General features: G+C 61.5%; 1 protein-coding gene and 1 long non-coding RNA gene across 9 annotated transcripts in view; one reads left to right on the plus strand and one right to left on the minus strand.

The window, feature by feature from the left end:
• Window positions 1-19,307, minus strand: part of CASZ1 (castor zinc finger 1) — a 153,404-nt gene that overhangs the window by 21,554 nt on the left and 112,543 nt on the right. For all 7 annotated transcript variants that reach the window (XM_053207041.1, XM_053207052.1, XM_053207043.1 and 4 more), the window contains one exon: window positions 2,743-3,219. In XM_053207041.1, the coding sequence (XP_053063016.1) occupies window positions 2,743-3,219 (477 nt within the window). The remainder of the gene's footprint in view (window positions 1-2,742; window positions 3,220-19,307) is intronic.
• Window positions 12,836-18,974, plus strand: LOC113599542 (uncharacterized). Of its 2 annotated transcripts, XR_008292044.1 has the most exons (4): window positions 12,836-12,954; window positions 13,640-13,846; window positions 14,113-18,024; window positions 18,482-18,974. It is a non-coding gene; the product is annotated as an uncharacterized LOC113599542 (long non-coding RNA). The 2 variants fall into 2 exon arrangements; XR_008292043.1 differs by having other exon boundaries at window positions 14,113-18,974.

Consider the following 19,307-nt stretch of genomic DNA (forward strand, 5'->3'; position numbering starts at 1 on the left):
CCTAATATGAAAGAGAAGTCACTTTACTGGAAGTAAGGCCAGATCCCAACCTGCCTCCCAAGGGTGGGGTGACACGGGGGCTGGGGACAGGTAAGGATGTGGGCCGGCAGCTGGGCAGTCAGGAGGGACCCCAGGGGCTGAGGGTTGGGGGTGGGCCTGGCTGAGCCTGTCTGGAGGACTCTCCCTGACCCCCACAAGCAGACACACAGGCCCTCATCCCTGGGAGGTAGAGGGCTTACCCCAGGCCTCACCAGGAGCTGGCCCCACCGGCCCCCCACATACTGAGGGTCCCAGACCACAAGGCTGAGGGGGCAGGGGCCTTGCCAAAGCATTTGTTCAGACTCACTCGAGGCCCCTTGCCCCAGCCAAGAATTATGACGTGAGGAGTCCTACGAACCTCCCCGTCATCCTCGTGCCCGCTCATTAAAGGTGGCCACCCTGAGGAGAGTGTGCCTGGGAGGCTGGCCCTACTGGCCCCAGGCAGGGGACCGAGGACAGCCTGTCTACAGGCTCTACCTGTGTCCACTCTGGGGCACACAGAGATCCCGGAGCGGCCTCCCCACAGGGACGTGAGCAAACACGTACACACACACATATATGCACATCCCCTAGCTACCTTCCCAACCCCGCAAACACACACACATGGACACGAACCACCCAAACCCTAAACCCATCTCCCCAGGATGAGCCTCAGGACGGCAGAGGCAAGATGATCCCATTCTGCCTGGGGTTCTTCTCTGGAGCCCCACGTCCTTGCACACGTGACCTTCGCCACAGCAGATGTGTGACCCCCCCCCCCCAGCACACACAGGCTTACTCATTCTCGTGCAGAACACTCACAAAACACCTACTATGGGCTCTGGCCTGGATCAGGGGTGGGCGCACATAGGAGGGTGAGACCCACATGGGCCCCAGGGACACACATGTTTTCTCCATTCCTGTCTGAGCCAGCAAAGTCGGGCACGTTCACTCAGAGCAGCAGGGCCCCAGGCTGGGAGTCCTAACAGCACAGCCAGGGGGAAGGCATGGCTGAAGAAGGGGTGGGAGGCCCAGGACCCCAGCAGGGTGGCAGATGAGGGTCGCCTCCCAACCCTCATTGCAACATATCGGGTCTGTGTAGGAAGAGGACAGTCACAGGTGGCACCTGGAACCCCAGGTGGGCAGAGTGACCCCGGGAGCCAACAGATGGCTGTTCCCTGGGACGGGGTGGCCGGTGGGCCACTGTCCTGACCTCAAGCTACATGGGGTTGGGGGCCCATCCTGGGAGGAGGGGGCTCTGGCTGCTAGATTCAGTGGCTCGGGGACCAGGGAAAGGGGCTAAAAATAGCAGGAGGCAGCTGAGCCCTCACTATATATGGCAGAGAGACAGAAGGCTTTGAAGGGCAGGCAGCTTAGAGGAGGGAGGGGGCTGGGTGGGGGTCTGAGGCAGCCCAGAGGCCTGCATTCCTGAGCCCCCAGGCCCAGAGAAGGTGGTCTGAGCCTGGCGGTGGCTAGGGCTCCAGCTGGTTTCCTCTGGTGCCCAGGGCTGAGCAGGCTGCCCCAGGTGTCAGACGGGGCGATGCCCAGGTCACGAGGCCACTGGCAGTCCCGGTCCTGCCTCCTACTGTCCCAGCTCTCCATTTGGGGTGAGAGAAGGCAGGGGTCAGGGCAGGGCTGGGCCTGGGGGGTGGGGCAGGCCCCTGATGGGACAGCGGCCCTTGTCCCCGTCCCTCCCTCTCCTCTGGCTCAGCACAATCACCTTGTGTCTGGGAACGGCAAGGGCTTTTCCTATCAGAGGAAACTGAAGGTCACACTTTTCCTCATTGATCTTGCAATGTTTGTTAATTACTCTGTCACTGATGTGGCGAAGGATAATTAAACAGCTCTGTTTATATCTTATATGCATAATTATGTGGCTGCGCAGGGCTCCCCGCGCAGGGAGGAGATGCGCCCCTCGCTGCGGGGGGAAGGGGATAGGGGAGCAGGCAGGGGAGGCTCGGGGCACCGGGCACAGGCCTGAGAAGGAGGCTACGAGCTGGAGAAAAGGCCCCGCACCCAGGGTTCCATCCTAGCCACGGTGACCCCCTTCCACCCAAAACCACAGGCCCTCTCTCCCTGGAGTGTGAGAAGCTCGGGGCTGCTGTGAGTCATAAGGACAAGGAGACAGCAGAAAAGCCAGGCCTCAGCCACCTCGTGGGAAAGAGGTCAGCCAGAGGAGCGCGTCCGGGGCAGGTGGCCGTGATGGGATCTGCGGGCCGGGCTGAGCCATCCTGAGGCCCTGTGCCTCGCCCCTGAGAGGTCCTGCCTAGCAGAGCCGGTGTCCCTGGGAAGGAGAAGGATTCCGGGAAGGGGCAGGGGAGGAGGCTGCCAGAACAGGTCTATCCCGGAGCTCTGCTCCTGTGGCTCTAGGGCTGACTCTGCAGGCTCCTGTGATGCAGGGGTGGAGACACAGTCCCACGGTCTGTCGTGGGTCCCACGTCCGCACAGCCATCCCTCACCTCCTCAGGCCCCCCATGCTCACAGCCGCCCCCAGCCCGGCTCACACCTGGAGCGCTTTCCTCCCACCCTGAGCAAGTCTTCCCTGTTCGCGCCAGTACCTCGGCCCCAGGCCTCGCGGGGCTGGATGAGGTGCCGGGACACGGAGCACGAGTGGGGTAAGCAGGCAGGCTCTGCGGACCCCCTACTCCTTCCCTGCTGCCCGCCCCCGCCACGGGCTATGCCATCCGTCCGTGCGGCTGTCTGTCCGGGGCTTCAGGCACCTACCCGAAGCCTGCTTGGTACTGGGGCCGCTGTCGTCCTTGGAGGCCGCCCCGTCAGACTCCTTCTCCTCCGTGACGCCGCCGCCATCCCTGGGGGGCTCTTCGCCGTGGTCCTCCTCGTCGCTGCAGCCCTGGGGCTGCACCATGTAGACGCCCTCGGGCGGCAGCTCCAGGCCCTCACGGCCGATCCGCCCCAGGCTGGGCGCGGGCGCGGGCTCCTCGCCGTACTCGCCGTTGACCCACTTCTCGATCACCGCCCGCCTCTTGTCTTCCTCGCTGCGGACGCCCCGGGCCACGCCGGCCTCTCGGTCCCGCGGCCGCAGCGGGCTGCCCTCGGGCTGGGGGCCCGCCTCTGCCCCCTTCTCCACCACCACCTGGCGGCTCAGCTTGGCGCAGATGGCGTTGAGCTTCAGGCCGCCTTTGCGCTTGGCCGCCATCGCGGGCTTGCCTGCGGGCGGGTCGGTGCACCGGGTGCCTTCAGCTGTGGGGGTGGAGGGAGAGGTCAGAGGGTGCGGCCACCACCTTGGCGGCCAACCCCCCTCCCCCACTAGGCCCTAGGTTTTCCGGATCCCACCTTCCTCACGCTGCCCCTGGCTGGGGGCAGCGGTGGGGGGGGGGGGATGTCTGCGCCCCTCACCAGACTGTGAGCTCCAGCGGCCCAGCTCGCCCAGCGCCCCATCCCTAGAGCCTGGCACCGAGGCCAGCGTGTACTGGGTGGTTCAGGACGGTTTGGAAATGAACATATGAACGAACGAATGAATGAACGACTCCTCAAACACGAGGGGCAGGCTTCTCAGCACCTGGTTTCCGGAAGCGTTCCCTACACTTGCTTGGCCCTAAATTCCTCTTCTGAGAGGCGGGCACTCAAGGCGGGCGCTCAAGGCGGGCACACACTGAGGCCCACCGTGGCCTGCCCCGTGGGGAGATCACCCAGAACCAGGGACCGGCCTGAGCCAACCTCTTGCCCTACTGTCCCGGCCACTGGTGGCTGGGACCCTTCCCCCTCTGAGTGTCTCGTCCCTGGCAACTCCCCTGCCAGACTTGGTCCCTGGACCCCACCTGACTCCTACTCCTGCTCACTGGAGAGCTGTGGCATCTCTTCCTGTTCTCCCGGCCGCCGAGGGCCCTCTGAAGGCCTCTGCTTTTCCTCACTCCCCTTGCTTTCACAGACCCTCTTTTGTCTTCTCTGGCCATTTCCTTTCCTCAAGCCTCAATCAGGGCCACTCAAGGGCAGAACGCTCACAGTGTTTCCAAGAACCGCTCATCCTTGTCTGAGGATCCCACTCTGCCCTCTCTGCCACAGCCACAGCTCCTTCCCTTGGAGGCCTGGCTGACTCCAGAAAGCCCACTTCCCAGCCCTGAGAAGCCACAGCTGGAACAGGCTGGGCTTTCTCAGACCCCCAACGGAAGGCCCAGAAGCTGCAGTTGCTGTTCCTGAACGACACGGCAGCCCGACAGAAACTCTTTAATGCGGCTGCCAGGGTCTCGCCACCTCCCTCATGGCTGCTGAGCGGGGGCGTCCAGGGGTCCAGGGTCGGGAGCACATGGCGGGTCCACTCACCACACAGCCTGGGACCTGCCACCAAGGCCAAGGGTGGACACACATACACATTTTGTATATATGTCTGCCTGTCCTCCACCTTTCCATCTGTCCGTTTAGTTGGCTCCTATCATGTGCCAGACCCTGCGGTGTGCATGGCAGACGGCCTCAGCCGATTTGAGCACAGGGGGCCCCGCTGGAGCCTCTCAGTGGCAGGGCTCCCTGGTGTGTCCCCCAGCAGAGGAATGGGTGTGTCTGAGTCTCCACCCACATTGGTCAAAAGGCCGAGTGAGGGCAGGGGCTCGGCTTCCAGGGCCATGGGCAGAAGGGGCTTCCCTAGAATATAGATCAACACCCTGCGAACCCCCACACACGAAAGCCCACCAACAGGCATGCTCACACAGGACAGCCACCCCTGCCTGCCTGGGGACCCTGTCCTGCAAGGAGACTTGGCTCATACAGACGGGTGGTTGTACAATGCCCAGCGGCCCCAGACCTGCCTCGAAACCAGCTGCCAAGGTGGCCTCGAAACTGGTGTATGGCCTCACCTGGCCCAGGGACCCACCGGTCCCAGCCCAGTCCAGCCAGCCGACTGCCCCAGAAGGGTCTGCTTGGCTCACACCAGTCGGCCCAGTCTTGGGGCCCTGGCTCTGCCGGGCCCCACCCCTGCCCAGGCCATGGGCCTACTCTGCCCAAGTTCATCCGCATCTCCAAGTCTGTGCCGCCCACACCCAGGTCTCCAAGTGCTGACGTGGGTTCTCCAAAGTTCAATGATGGTTCCCCTAGTCACAGCATCCCACCCAACCTCTGGGCCAGCTGCCAGGCTGCACGACACCAGGCTTGCTCCAGCAGACCTACAGGGAGCAGGCCTCACCTGGCCCCCTTGGTCCCCTGCCCTGGTGGGGACGGGAAGGGGAGAGTGGGGGAGCCTGCTCTATTTTTACCAGGAGGTAAGCAGCCAAGTGTGTAAGGGAGACAGTAAATGGATCTATAAATATTTATCCCAAGGAAGAGGGAAGCAGAAACTCCCAGGGCTGCACTTGCTGCTGGTGACACCCCCTCCCTGGGCTCCCACCCATCCTGGAGCCTCGAGGCACTTGGGCCCACCCAGGCCAGCCCACCCCCTCCTGCTCTCCGGCGTGTGCCTGGCTCGGTCCCTCCTGGGCCCCCACCAGCTGTGATGCAGCTGTGCACCCAGGGCCCACCCCCCGCCCACAGGCCCCGCTGCTCCGCCTACACCCCCCACACCTGCCCTCCAGCTGCCGCTCTGCCCCAGCCCACCTGCCTTCCAGATGTTGCCCTCCCTCTGACTCTACTGCCGATCCCAGGGGTAGAGGTGGAGAAGGCGTGTGGGCCTGGGGTGCAGGGCAGGAGGCAGAGGCTAGGGCAGCGGGTGGGGAGTATGAAGGAGCCAAGGTCCGAGCTGCTCGCCCATCCGCCTTCCGGCCCACTCCGTGGGGTCCTCCTCCCCTCCCCCTCCATCAGGGCGCTGGGACATACAGACTACCCCCCTCGTGGTCTGACCCCAGGCTCCTGTCCATGTAAACATTCCCCCGACTTTCTTCCCTAAAATATAAACGCCGTGGCCGGGCCTCAATGGGAGGAAGCCATCCGTCCCCGGCCCTGTCACTGCCCCTTTCATCTCCTTCCCGCCACCAGCCTGCCCGCTGCTCTATTTACACTGGACACTTCCTCTGGGAACAATACTGCCCAGGAGGCAGGCTTGGGCCAGGGGGTGGGAAGGCGAGGGGAGTCCTGCACTGCTTACCCAGGGCCGGGCTCCAGAAAGGAGGCAAGGGGCGGGGCAGCGGAGGTGAGCCCCAGTCAGGCTGGGGGAAACAGGGGAAACTGGGGAAAGGAGCGACGGGTACCCGCACGTGCGCAGCCGGCCCAAGGGCTCTCCTAGCTTCTAGTCTCTGGCCCCGGTGCCTCCGCATCAGTGGGGTGAGCCCCAGGAGGCGGCACAGCATGAGGGCATAGCCTGGCTCTCCCGCTTGTTGGTGGAAGGGCCCCAGGCAGGCTCCCGCCCTGGGAAAGGGCCACAGGACTGTAAGGTGAGAGGGTTCTGGCAAGCAAGGACCTGGAAGAAGGCAGCTGAGCCCTGAGAGGGACAAGCAAGCAGGTGTGGTGCACCTCTAGGCACAAGATCCCAAGACTAGGAAACTTCACCGGGGCCAGAAGAAAGAGGGGACACCAGAGAGGCTGGGGGGCTGGGCTGGGCTGGGGGCAGGCTGTCCACTCAGCGACAAACGACCCCTTCCCAGGTCTTCCGACCTCCTCTCCCAGGGCTCCAAACTCAACCAGCCCCCTGCAAGCAGTTCTTCTGTGTAAGCTGAACAGATCCTGCTCAGGGTGGAGGAAAGGAGGGGCAAAAACCAGACCATGCACATCTCCAGGTACGGTCTCCTGATGCCTCGTGATGACCCCGTGAAGCAGGCACTGTCATCATCCCATTTGATAGAAGAGGCAACTGATCCTGGAGCCGTGAAGACACCCAGAGCCCAGGCTCACAAGGGGCCCGGGCTCTGCCAGGAGCTGGGCAGCCACCGTGTCCCCAGTTGAGGCTTCTGGGTGGGCCCTAGGAAGTCCCAGGCCTCTCTTCCCATCTCCTCCTCACTCCCTCTCCTGGTTCCCATAACACGGAGCCCCCTAAAGTGTTAACTGCGATGGGTAAAATGGTGCAGCAGATTGCTACAATAAATAATTTACTGATATTTATAAATATTCAAATCAGCCAGCTTCAGAAATCAAATGAAGGGAGGGCCTCAGGAGAAGGGCCCGTTATGGCAGGAACCTCATCACTCCCTCCAAAGGCTGGGGAAGGCCAGGGCTCCTGCCAGTTACGGGGGAGACAGGGGGGCTCCTACCACTGCACCTGGGCCCCCTGTCCCTGATCTCTGGGGATGAAGGGGTTGGGGGTGGCTGGAATGGCTCCACCTCCTTGCCAGGTTGAGGCCAGACCCTCCCCTGCCCCGGGCAGCCTGTGTCAAGGGGTCGAGAGGCTCCAGTGCCCAGTGCCCACTGCCTGGGGCTCGAAGTTGCTTGTTCTGCCCTGGGTGGGGGGGGGGCAGTCCCTGGGGGCTGGGCAGGCCTGGCAGCAGCCCCCCCCCCCCACTTGTGAGTAATGTGTTTCGGGGCCGGGCGGCCTGTCAGCTACCAGGCTCCGGGTGCTTTATGGGCTCTGCCTGGTGGCTCTGAACTCCCTGGTAGGAAATAAAGTTCTCCCTGTGCGTCCCTTCTAAACATTTCACTCAGTGGAAACGGTGTTTAAGAAAAATGAGGACATATTTCTTCCTAAGGATGCAGTGTCCCCTTTGGGCAGCCTAATGCCCGCTGTATATCAGGAGGTGGGGAGGCAGGGGCCAGGCACCGGTCCCCTGGGGTAGGGATGCTCCGGGGCCCCCCTGCCTGCTGCCAGGCAGCTCAGGGGCCACAGACACTGCCAGGCCACTGGTGGCCGCCCTGTGGCATGGCCCAGAGTGACAGGGCGGCTGGCACCCTCTGAACACCTCCCCTGTACCAGACACCGTGCTGAACACTTCCTGACGTCAACTTCAGTGACCCCCCCCAACATCTCCATGAGGCTGTTGACCTGTCCCCATTTCCAGATGAGGAAGCAGAGAGAGCCTGGTGAGATTGGTAACTGCCCACAGTCACTCAGTGTCAGTGCTGGAATCGGACTCCCATGGGGCTCGGACACCCAAGGCCACGGTCTAACACCCCACACGCCCCCCTCCCCGCTCCCCAGCCTCCCAACTGGGGTGGTGGCAATGTCGGAGCTTCCACGCTGCCATCCCTAAGAACTTGAACTTGACAGGCCCCAGTTTTCAAGTGATGCATCTATGTTCATTCAAGACACCCTCTGAGCTCCTTCTACAGGCCAGGCCCTGGGCTCAATCCTGAGGACAGCATGAGAGCAAGACAGACTGTCCTGGTTCCTGCCACCACGGGCAGCTCAATTTAGACAAGGGGACAGATGTTCAAGCCACCATAAGCGCAATCACTGCGGTGAAAAGTCCAGGTGCCACAGGAACAGCGAGTCTGGGAAGCAAGGAAGGGTCCCTAGAGACACGTGCTCCCCCCAAGCTCCCCGACCATCCTTCCCACCTCTCTCCTCACCTCCCCCACCAGCCAATTTCTGTGTTAACTCCCCTATCTCCTCCAGCTGTGACCCCCTACCCCAGCCAAGACCTGTCCCATAGGAAAAGGTGTCCTTCTCTCTTGGGCCTGAGCCCTCCCCTCCCAGCTCAGAACAGAAGGGCCGCCCAGCTCGTGCAGGTAGGAGAGTGGTCACTGCTCCCCGGGACTCTCAGCCAGGCCCCCTGGTCCCCAACAGCTCTAAGACGGGAAGTGGGGGGGCCAGGCTGCTGGGCCCTACTTGCCCCCCTTTGTTTATTTATTTATTATGATTTTTTAGTCCAGTTAAAAGGTTTACTATCCAGACGCGTCTAAGTGGCCTCACTTAGCGTAAGTAACTCTATAAATCAGGGGAACTGTTAACATCCACCGCACAGGCTGGCTATCAATCTCCCCCAGGTCACAGCCAAACAGGAAGGGGAGAAAAAAAGAGTTACCACCCAGGGGAGATTTAAAACACACACATACGGCACACACACAGACCGTGCACGCGCGCGCACACTCGGGCGTCTCCGTGTTTGTACAATCATATTATAATTCACACGTGCACATGCAGAACGGCCCGGAAACTGGCAACGCCGAGTGTGGTCACGGTAACACAGCACCAGCAGGGTTCCCGCGGCCGAAAGGGAGTCGGAGCCTGAGGGAGGGGAGCCTCCAAAGGGCCCCCAGGGCCGGGCTCTCGTGCCTGAGCTGCCCTGGCCAGCCAAGTGGCTCTCGTGGGCTGTGGAGCGTCTCTGCTTGGTCCCCTCCCCTCTCTGTGGCCCCTGCCACTGCAAACCCAAAGGACCGAGCTTTCCCCTTTTGTGTGCCCAAGGTGAGCCCTCGGCAGGGAGGTGGAGCCAGAGGAAAGAGGCAGGGAGGCTGTGGGCTGCAGGCCCCCGCAGCGGGGCATGCTGTGGTCCCTAGGTATTCACCAGCTGTGCCCGAGGCCGGGCACACCCCAGACGCAACACGCGGAGCGGCCGGCTGCCTCGGAGGGTGCTGAGGCTAGCTGGGCGTCCAGAGCCGCTCTTCCGCAGGAACACCCCACCTTTTGACCGGAGTACGTGCGGCCGGGCGCACAGAGCTCGGACACAGGCTCCCACCCCATCCCCAGAGGGGGCCCCAGGCCTGGAAGGACCCACCAGCTGGGCCACACCAGGCACCCGAGTGGGACAGGCCTCTCCTGGCACCCTCTGTGGATCCCCAAGACAAGGCAAGGCAGCCCCAAGGTGGAAGGCCTGCCCGGGGCCCACCTCTCCCACCTCGCCCCGGAGGCCTCCTGGCTCACCCGCCCGCCTGCCCGCCGCATCTCCCGTGAACTCTATTTCTCTTTCCTCTCTGAAAACAACTGAGCTGTAAATACTGTTTAACCTTCTCCCCCCCTCCCCCCCACCCCCTCCCCTCCGCACTATAAAAACACAAATATGCCATAACTCAGCCGGCCCGGCCGCCCAGCCTCCAACATGCCCCGCGCCCGGGCCTCTCAGGAAGGTCATTACAAACGACTTTCCGATTCACTGCTCCTGAAATAATTTTGTGTATTAAAACCTGAATCTGCACTTTCTGGGGCCGAAAGCCTCGCTTAATTATGGCGGGTGTCCTTGGGACGGACAGTGATCCTTCACTCGCCAGCCCGCTCCAGCCCTCCGCCCGCCAGCCCGCCCCCCTCCCTGGGCCCAATCTGTTTTCAAAGTGTGTCTGTCCTTTATTAAATTGTTTTCTTTTCCACATTATCAGTTGCCATGGAGACCTCATCTCTCGGATTATTTGAATTTCATTATATCTATTGATTTGGGAGCATTTCATCTTTTTTATTGTTTTTCTGTCAATTTTCAAAACGAATAACCATCTAATTTGCGTCAGTGCTGATTATGTTTGTCCCTCAATAGAGGTCGGCAGCTGCGCTGGGGAAACAAATCAATGAAAAACCATCATAAAACTCCCCACTCCAGTCTCCGGGATGTGTGGGTGACATTCCACGCCTGTGAGAAACACACTCATCAGCTCCAAGTTCGGCTACGGAGGCAGCGGCACCGCTCCACGTCCGCCTCCTCTGGCCTTAATATTTAATTTCGCGATTTGGGGCATTATTAGTGGTGTTTTTATTAGTGCGTGTGCATGTGAGTGTTTGGTGGTGGGCCGGCTGTTCCGTTAATTTGTGGGTGAGGCTGGGAAACCCCAGAGGAGGGCAGGGCAGAGGGTGCTAGAGGTGCGGTGGGAAGTGGAAGAAGCAGGTGCGGGGGGGGCGGGGAGCCCTGAGGATGGGGGCCCGGGAGGGGGGGACCCTGGGACCAGGAGGACCGCGATGAGGGGCTGGAAAAGGGGGGTCGCAGAAGGGGGACCAAGCGAAGAGGAGGAAAAGAGGGAATTCAAATTGCTTACTTTGTTGGTTTTTTTTAAATAATTTATGCAATTTTAAGCATTTATGTATAAATTTTTTAATAAGCCACCCTGGAGCAGGATGGCCATTAACATCCCAACGTCCTTCTGTCCAATGGGCTGGCGGAGAGGATCAATTTCTGAGAGTACTTTCCCTTTTTTATGACATGATAAAATGCTTTTAAAGCAACTTACACAAATATGGAAATTTTTTTTTTTCTTTTTTCCCCTGTCCCCTCTCCCTTCCCCTAACAGCCTTCTCATCCACCAGGGAAGGGTGTGCGGGCACGCGCGCGCACGCACACACACACTTGTGCTCCTACTGCTCCCTCTCCTGCTGGGGAGGGGGGCTGCGGGGGGCTGGCAGGGAGACAGCCCCAGTTCTAACTGGAACTGGCCGCCTGTCCTTCTAACAAGGGCATAAACTTTCATTACCCATGCACGCAGTCAAAGACAATTTAGGGAAACGCGCTGCTCGGAAAAGGAAAACCTCAGCGATTCGTGACCCACGCCGCCGCCATCTGGGGGGCTCTCGCCTCCAGCGCTCAGGGGAGCCCGGGCCCTGAACCTCTGGCCCTGCCCGCAGGAGGTCAGGGGGAGGGGCCCTTGTGGGGGGCGGGCAGCCCTCCAAGGGAGGGGAGAGAGCAGAGGGAGCCAAGAGTCTCCGCCTTGGCTAGCTGGGAGCACCCGGGCAGGCCAGGGGACAGTCCCCCTTGTCGTGCTCTCTCCCCACACTGCTTCTCTAGCCCCACTAGGCATGGGCCCTGGAGGGCAAGCACAGGGCTCGTGCCTTTCTGCCACCCAGTGCGGGCACAGAGCAGAAGCTCAGCTCTGATGGACAGATGGAGGGATGGAGTGAAGACAGTGTAGGAAACCCGGCCCAGATACCCTCAGGCCCAGGTGCTGGAGAAAGGCCCCCTGTCCAGGTGTCACCTGCTCCGGAAGCCGGTCTGGGGCAGGAGTGCCTCTGGGTATAGGGGATGGGGGGCACTGGAGTGAGAGGGGGCGGCCTGGCTACCATCACCCCTACCCTGGGCCCAAGCCCCAACTCCCCAAGACGGAGCCAGGCCTTGTGAAGAAGAGGCCAATTGGCCTATGCCCAGACTTGGGGACAACTGTACTTCTAAGTTCTTTTCACCTTGCAGCCCCTCTCATCCTGATGCAGGGGTGGGAGGGTAGGGACCGAGGGGTGAGCCCTGCCCAAGGGATACCCTGCAGCGCCGCGCCTGGCCCTCCATACCATGCTCGGGCAACCAGGACTTTGGCAGCTTCCAAATCAGACAAGTCGACATCAGAAACTTGGCCCCCCAATTTTAAGAAAGTTAGGTCTCTGCCCTGGGCCTCAGTGTCCTCACCTGAAACAGGGCTTCCAGCATGGCATCGAGTGACATGTCTGGCATGTGGAGCCTGCCCTTCTACTGGATGGTGACCGCAGGCAGGGTCCTGCCTTAGGAGGTGGAAAGGCTGCTTCCTCCCTGGACCGGGGCTGGCGTGGGCGGGGCAGAAAGCCCAGCCTCCCCGAGACCTGGGAACTCTGGGTCGTCCTGCTTCCCTCCCCCCCCCCCCCCCCCAAGAGCCCAGCTCTCTCCTTGGGCCCTCGGCCGTTTAGGCTGCTGAGGGCCCGATACCCTCCTGCCCTCAAGTCTCAGAGCATCTCTTGGGAGACTTCCCTCCCTCTGGGTGAGCCTGACACCCCGGCAGCCCAGGAAGGGCTCCTCCACATCCTTGGTGGCAGCAGCCAGGGAGCACGCCCGCCACGGCCAGGCCGCCCCAGCCCTCAGTGGGGACCCAAGGGGAGCCCACCCTCTTCCTCTTCTGTGTTCAGATCCCCCCCCCCCCCGAACTGTCATTAAAATAACAAGTTTCTGTTACAATCTAAACATTCCCACATCGCATAAAGGGTTATATTACACCCGAGTCACTCCCGGGCCCGTGTTTGCACAGAAAAGCTCACGGCAGGTCCCCCCTCCTGACGAAGTGACTTATTAAAGTTTAAACAGTAATTAACAGAACAATAAAAATAAAGGGATGTTTGGGGAGTCATAGCGCACACAGGGTTTTCGGCAGTGCCAGCAGATTTTCAGTGCCCTGTGCTGGCAGCAAAATGTGACTGTGGAGCCAGGGGGGACGGAGGACGGGGCCGGGACGGGGCCAGGGAGGCTTTGGGCCTAATGGGTAAGGAAGCAAAGGCAGACCGGAGAGAGGGGAAGAGGGGCCCAGGAGGCTTATTCGGGTCTGTGCGGGGCCACCAGCCCCACCAGGATCTGGAGAGGCGAGGCGGGGCGGGGCGGGGGGGGGGGGGGTTCCCTATGAGCAGCAGAGAAGGCCTGATGCTGGCAGGAAACCGCCCAGCCGGGCTGCTGAGGCTTCGCCAGGCCAGAGCCCAGCTTGCCCCAGGCACTTCCAGGAGCCCAGTGCCTCGGTCACATTCAGCCAACTCCAGCATGGACCTGGCTGGGGGAGGGGCGTGGGCATCGCCAGACCCTGCCGTTAATGATTCCTGGGGCTGGACCCCAGCCACTCGGGCTTCTCTCCCAGTTGGGCAGGTACCTCTCCCTGCTCCCGTGGCCGGGGGAACCACACACCCCTGAGAACTCTCCTGAAGCTTCTGGCCACTACTAAGCAGGAGTAAGGCCTCCGGGAAAAGAACTTCCTCTCTGCCCTCTGGGAAGGGGAGATGAGTTTGCCCAACTCATGCTGGGCCCCACCTGAAGGGAGGAAGCATGGGGCTACCTAGGTCAGCGTGGGCCCCCACTGGTTGGAGTCCTCACTCACAAAGGGCCTCAGGCATCTGGGCCTGGAGGGCTGGTCCAAGGCCAGGCCAGGCATCTTTCACCCTCTCTGGTTCTCCCCGTACAAGCTCCGCCTAGAGGCTCAGACACCCAGCTGTAGGGGATGGCAGACAGCAGGGGAGAAGCCCCGGGAAGAGGGGAGGCTCCACCCGGATGCGGCCAGCATGCTCTGCTTTCTCCTAAAGCCTTGGGGGCCAGACGAGGAAGCGCTGGTGGGAACCCTTGGAAGCCACAATGCACGTGTTATCGCATACCAGCCAGGTGATGGTCACCAGGTACTGCTGGGCTGGCCTTGGACTTACCAGCCCCCAAATGCCCTTGCTTCTTCCCTCTCCCAGACTCCCTGGCTGGGCTGTCCCAGGCTCCCTCCAGAGAGGCTCCCTCTCTCTCTCTGACCCTACAATCTCAAGCCCTTGGCCAGTCTTGCTGCCCCCGCCTGCCCATTGCCTGTGCCTGTCCCTCAAGGAGAAGCCACTACATAGGATTCACTCCCAAAAGTGGTTTTGGGTACAGCATCCCCAGTGCATGTTCTTCCCACTAGGTCAGAGCAAAGGGCCAACGTGGGGACACCACGAGGACCGTAAGAGCACCCTTCAGCCTGCTCTCGGCCTTCTCCACCTCCCTGTGCCTCGCGCGGTGCACCAACCTGCCCAGGCCTGCCTGGGGATCCACCTGGGTGCCTGCCCCCGCAGCCTGGACCAGCATCAAGCCCAGAAAGCAGCCCCCCGCCCAGGGAGAGCAGCCCCGCTGGGTCCCTGGCATGGGCTCCCAAGCTGGTTCCTCCACATCACAGCTGCAGGGGCTGACGTGAGCAGCTGCGAGCCACACGTGGAGGTGAGGTGCTGGGCCGGGGCCAGACACTCCCTCTAGCCCTGTGTCTCCTGGGATCTGGTTCCTGGGCAGCTGGCAGGCATGAAGGGCAGGGAGTCTGGCTCTGGCTGGCCCCCGTGGTGCCTAGCCATGCCCCTGCCTCTCACCAAGTTCCTGCAGGCACAGCCAGGAGAGTGCTGGGCCCAAGTGACCTCAGTGCCGCCTGGGCTCTGGGCGCGGACAACTTTGCCCTGAAGACGTGGAGAAGAGCCAGCAGCTCTCCTCCCCCTCTTTCCTGGGCAGAGTTCTTTGGGGCTCCACCTCCTTGCCCCAAGATGAGTGACTCATGGCTACAGGAGAGAGGAGGGTCAGGCAGAGGGAGCTCAAGAAGGGGGGGGAAGGTGATGCTTCCCACCCCCCCCCCCAGCTGCTCTGCTCGGGAGCCAGCCTGGAAGGAAGCCAGGGGCTTAACCCCCCTTGCTGCTGGAGGAGGCCCCCTGAGGCACCCAGCGCCAAAGCTGGGGCGGGAGAAGGGAGACACGCTCTGGGTTAGGATAAGGACTGGAGGAAGGAGGGCAGGTAGAGGGCTTTTAACAGGTGCATTCTAACATGGGCAAACCAGGAGCAGTCTGTTCATCCTAATCTGCCCTGTTTCTAGAACCCTCCACCTTCCCCCCTGTCCCAGGGGCATGGTGAGGAGCTCTGGCTGCATAAGGAGCTCAGGAGGGTGGGAGCTATCAGAGCACAGGCTGTCCTAGATTTGCACAGAACTTTAGAACTGGAAGGGAAGTGGGGCCCAAGAGGTTGAGAGGCTGGTCAGAAGCCCCGGTCACTAACTTGTCAGGACCAGACAAATCCAGAGCCCCAACTCCCCATCCTGGCCCTCTCATGGCCAGCAGATCAAACTGCTACACATCTGTGCTTTAAAGGGGGGAACTTTGTACATGCCAGGGGGATGCTCCAGGGCCCAATGGCCCCAAACACCACAAGGGTTCCCTGCTGGAAAAGCTTCAACCCCACACCGGCCCACCTGGGCAAGGACCCCAAGTGGCTCTGAACCAGCACCTCCAGGGTGCAGGGCCTGGAATCCAGGCTCTCCGCTCTCTAAGGGAAGCAAAAGTAGAGTCTGGCTCTCTGTGGCCTGGCTCACCCACTGGAAAGGGGCAGAACATGTGGGTGGGTGACCAGGTGAGGGAGAGCATGCCTGGGTGCATGGGGGTGGTGGGGGGGGGGAGAGCAGGTGTATTGGAGGGAGGGGGCCTTCCTCTTGCAGAGAACTTAGGAGTTGTGCTGTGAAGGGGAAGCAGAGGGATTAGAGGACGGGCCTGGGAGAGAGGAACCTCCAGGAGAGAGGGTGGGGATGGCAGCAGGTGGCAGAGAGGTGCCACGGCTGACACTGCCACCCCTACCCCCACCCCATAGCCGGCCCATCTCCACAATCCCCTTGCTAAGGCCGCCAACGACACGAGGGGACTAATTTAGGAGTATTTTTAAAACTGTGGCCCTGGTGGAGGGGTTTAGCAGTTGTCAGCCATCTGGAGTACCGTCACCTCCCTGATCCTATAGCCCTAAACCCAAAGCTGGTTACAGCTCGAGGGGGAGGCGGCAGGTGGGTGGGGTGGGGGCCTGTCCCTGGGAGGTGCCCACAGGCCTGGGAAGCGCCTCCCCTTGCCCCGGGAGGGGGATGGGGGCTGGAGAGGGGGCTGGAGAGCCTGGTGTCCTCTGTGCCCACTCAGGCTCCCCCGCCCGCTCACGCACGCTCGCTCCCTGGGCCGCGCCGGCTCGCGCAGGGGCCGTCAGGTAAATTAGATCTGAAAGCTGACAATTTCTGACCATATTTCCTTGATTATTTCAAACAAATGCACAGCAGCCGCTGTAAGGAGATTAAAGTGACATAAACGTCCCGAGTGGGAGGGGGGAGGGCAGAGGATTCAGGTCACCCCCATCCGTCCCCCGCCTGACAGACGCTATATCGCTATCCAATCCAATAAAAAATCCCCCCCTTTTGCTTTAATTAATTTTACAGCTAGCTTGCTTAATTACTTTCAATCAAAATCCTCCTGCCATCGCAAAATTAGAGATGGTTGAGCTCCATTAGCCTAAATTCTTCATTTCCATACAGAAAAGAGGCTGTCTGCGTAGCCAGCCTGGGCCCCTGGCAGGACAGACGCCCGTCTGCCCGCCCGCTGCCGGCCAGCCCACTCCTGGCCTGCGCTCCGTGGCTGTCTCTGGCCTGTGCCTCCCCACCCCCACTCTGTTCCACCGCTGCTCCTGGAGGGGGGATGGAGTTGAGGTCCAGGAGGGTACACTCCCCCCCACCTTCCAACTTTTCCCCCCAACTCGGCCAGGGCCTGTGGAGCTGGGCTGGACAACCAGGGCGGGCTTGCTCCTGGCTGAAGGAATGGCAGATCCTGGGACCCTGCTTTCCTGCTAAGGGGCCCCTGCTGCTCCCCTGGGGAGCCTAGTCTCCTGGCTGCCCAAGCCCAGAGCAGCCGGTTCTGGGTCCTCGGCCTCAGGCCTCCTCAGAAAGCAGAGCTCCTGGCCGGGCAGGAGCCCTTCCAGGCTCGCATGCAGGCCCTGGTCAGTGTAGACCCCTGGAACCGACATCACCCAGCGTCCCCTGTCCGCCGTTTCCGGGCCGGGGTCCTTGCTCCCTGTCTGAGCCACTCGAGGGCCAGCTGTCTCAGTGGTGCTAAAAGGCAGTGCAGCAGCCCCCACACACTCTGGTGTTCTCCAGGGGGCCTCCGCACGGGCCCCTCCTGGCCCTCTCTCGTCCCCGGTCCCCAGCCCGCAACAGCTGCTCCTCCACCCCCAGCAGGGCGAGGGTGGGTGGCGGGTCTGGGCTCTGTCCACATCCTGTGCCTGCACCGGCGGCGCTCTCCTCCTCCCTTCCACCTGCCTCCTCCTCACGGCCCCCAGCCCCAACTCCGGAAGCTCCACTTCAGGTTTTCCGAGCTACAGCCCTGAGTGTCACCACGGGGTCCAGCCCGACCTGGGCTCCAGCTGATTAAGGATCTGCAACAGGATGTAGGGATTATGGTAAAACCTGGCTCCGGATCTACAGGGGCAGGGGGCCAAGTCCTGACTCTGGGACTCCCCTCCCCTCCCATTTATTTCTGCCTGCTTCCTCCCTCTCAGCTGCCAAGGGCCCAGGGTGGCTGAGCCTCCAGGTCCTTCCTGGGGTCTTGGCTGGACTCTGACGAGTGGATGATATAGGGTACCATTAAGGGACCCGGGGCGAATCTGGCAGAAAGGCAAGATCAGGACGGGTGGGGAAGGGGAGTTATGGCTGAAATCTGCCCTGGACCCTTTAATGGGGCAGGAAGCTAAGCTGGTCTTCCTCAGGGAACGGGTATGGAGGCGGGATGTCCCGGGTCTGACTTCTGGGCAAAGGCAGAGCCAGGTGGGGAAGGAAGAGCTCTGAAGGCTTGCTGAGGCTCTCATAGGCAGCGGGCCTTAGGGCTGTCCCGCTGCTGTGGCTGCACGACTCCAGGGTGTCAGGCCACTGTGGTCAGGTGGGGCAGCCGAACCTGGACCTCCAGAGCCTGGCCTCTGGGACGCCAGGGGCCCACTGGTCTGTCTACAGGCTCCTCACTGGTCTTGTGCTAAGGGTCAGCCCACGTCCTCTTCTTCCGGGGTCCAGGTGAGTTTCTCAAATATATCCCAGGCACCTATAGGCGTGTATTTCCCAGGGTCAGGGACTCAGGGAGGATGGTTTCGGGTGTCAGAGGGCTCCGAGTCTGATGGGGAAGGCACAGCAGCACTGGGGCCTTCCACACACCCCTGGAGGCACAGGAGGGAGGCCAGCTGTGAGCTCCAGGAGGGCTTCCTGGAGCCCAGGCCCTGGCTGTGCCTGGGAGGCCAGCAGGTGCAGGAGGTAAAGAGGGGTAGTAAGCAGACACACAGACATGCCACCGTCCCAGCTGGGCTCCCCGGGGCTCCGACTCCGACTGCAGGGCTGCCTGCCACACAGGTCTGCCTCTTCCCTCCTGCCCCCTCGTCAGTGAGTCATCAGCAGAGGTGCCTAGGAGGCAGGAATGATCAGAGAGGCCTGTCCTCAGTGGCACCTGCTGACTTCCTGGCTGCTCTCCCTCCCACAGGGACAGGGCTGAGCTGGGTTCCTGCTCTGCCCCCAAGCACCAGGCCTGGCACAGACGGGTGGAACTGGTAGAAGGGAGGCTGGAAGAGTGAGTTCTGGGCCAGTTACCCAGGGCTCGAAGGAGCACAGCCCTGGGGCCGGCACAGCTCCCCACCAACCTGCCAGCCAGCGCCTGTGCGACAGGGAAGCACCCACCTCCTTCGACCCAGGGCCCGGCTGCCCCACCCTGACCCCACGCAAACTTCGGAGGTCCCAGGAGAAATTTCATTCCTCCTGGAAGCCCTCCGAGATCACCACGCTCTGTAGGGTCCCTTCCTCGTCCTCTCATGACGCCCTGCTCCATGCGGTAGCACTTCTGTAATAACTTGTTTAATTACCCTTCTGTCTCCCTAGACTGCAGGACCCGTAGGATGGGACTACTGTTTTAGCAGAGCGCCTGACCCAAATAAATATTTACTGAATGGATACAGAAAACTAAGTGCTTCTCAAGTTCATCAGGGGAAGAGCTGGGATCGGGGTGAGGGGCGGGGGGGGGGGGGGGTGCCTGACTTTCGTACCAAGCCAGCCCTGTGGAGCTCTAGGAACCTCTCCTCCCTTGGGTGGGACTGAGGCAGGAGCTCTTGGGTCTCTGACCCTCTTGAGCCTCAGGCTCACCTCCAAATGCCCTTCGCAGGGCTCTGCCTCGAGAACAAAAGAGGCCCCAGTTGTCCCAACATTTCTCTGGGAGAGGAACAACTGTTGCTGGCCAGGCCCTTTCAGAATAAACCCAGCAACTGTTTGTATTGTGGTACACTTCTCTCCCTCCACCTCCTGTCTCTGTCCCAAAA

This window comes from Acinonyx jubatus, chromosome C1, assembly GCF_027475565.1.
Source record: "Acinonyx jubatus isolate Ajub_Pintada_27869175 chromosome C1, VMU_Ajub_asm_v1.0, whole genome shotgun sequence".
NCBI classification, from domain to species: domain Eukaryota; kingdom Metazoa; phylum Chordata; class Mammalia; order Carnivora; family Felidae; genus Acinonyx; species Acinonyx jubatus.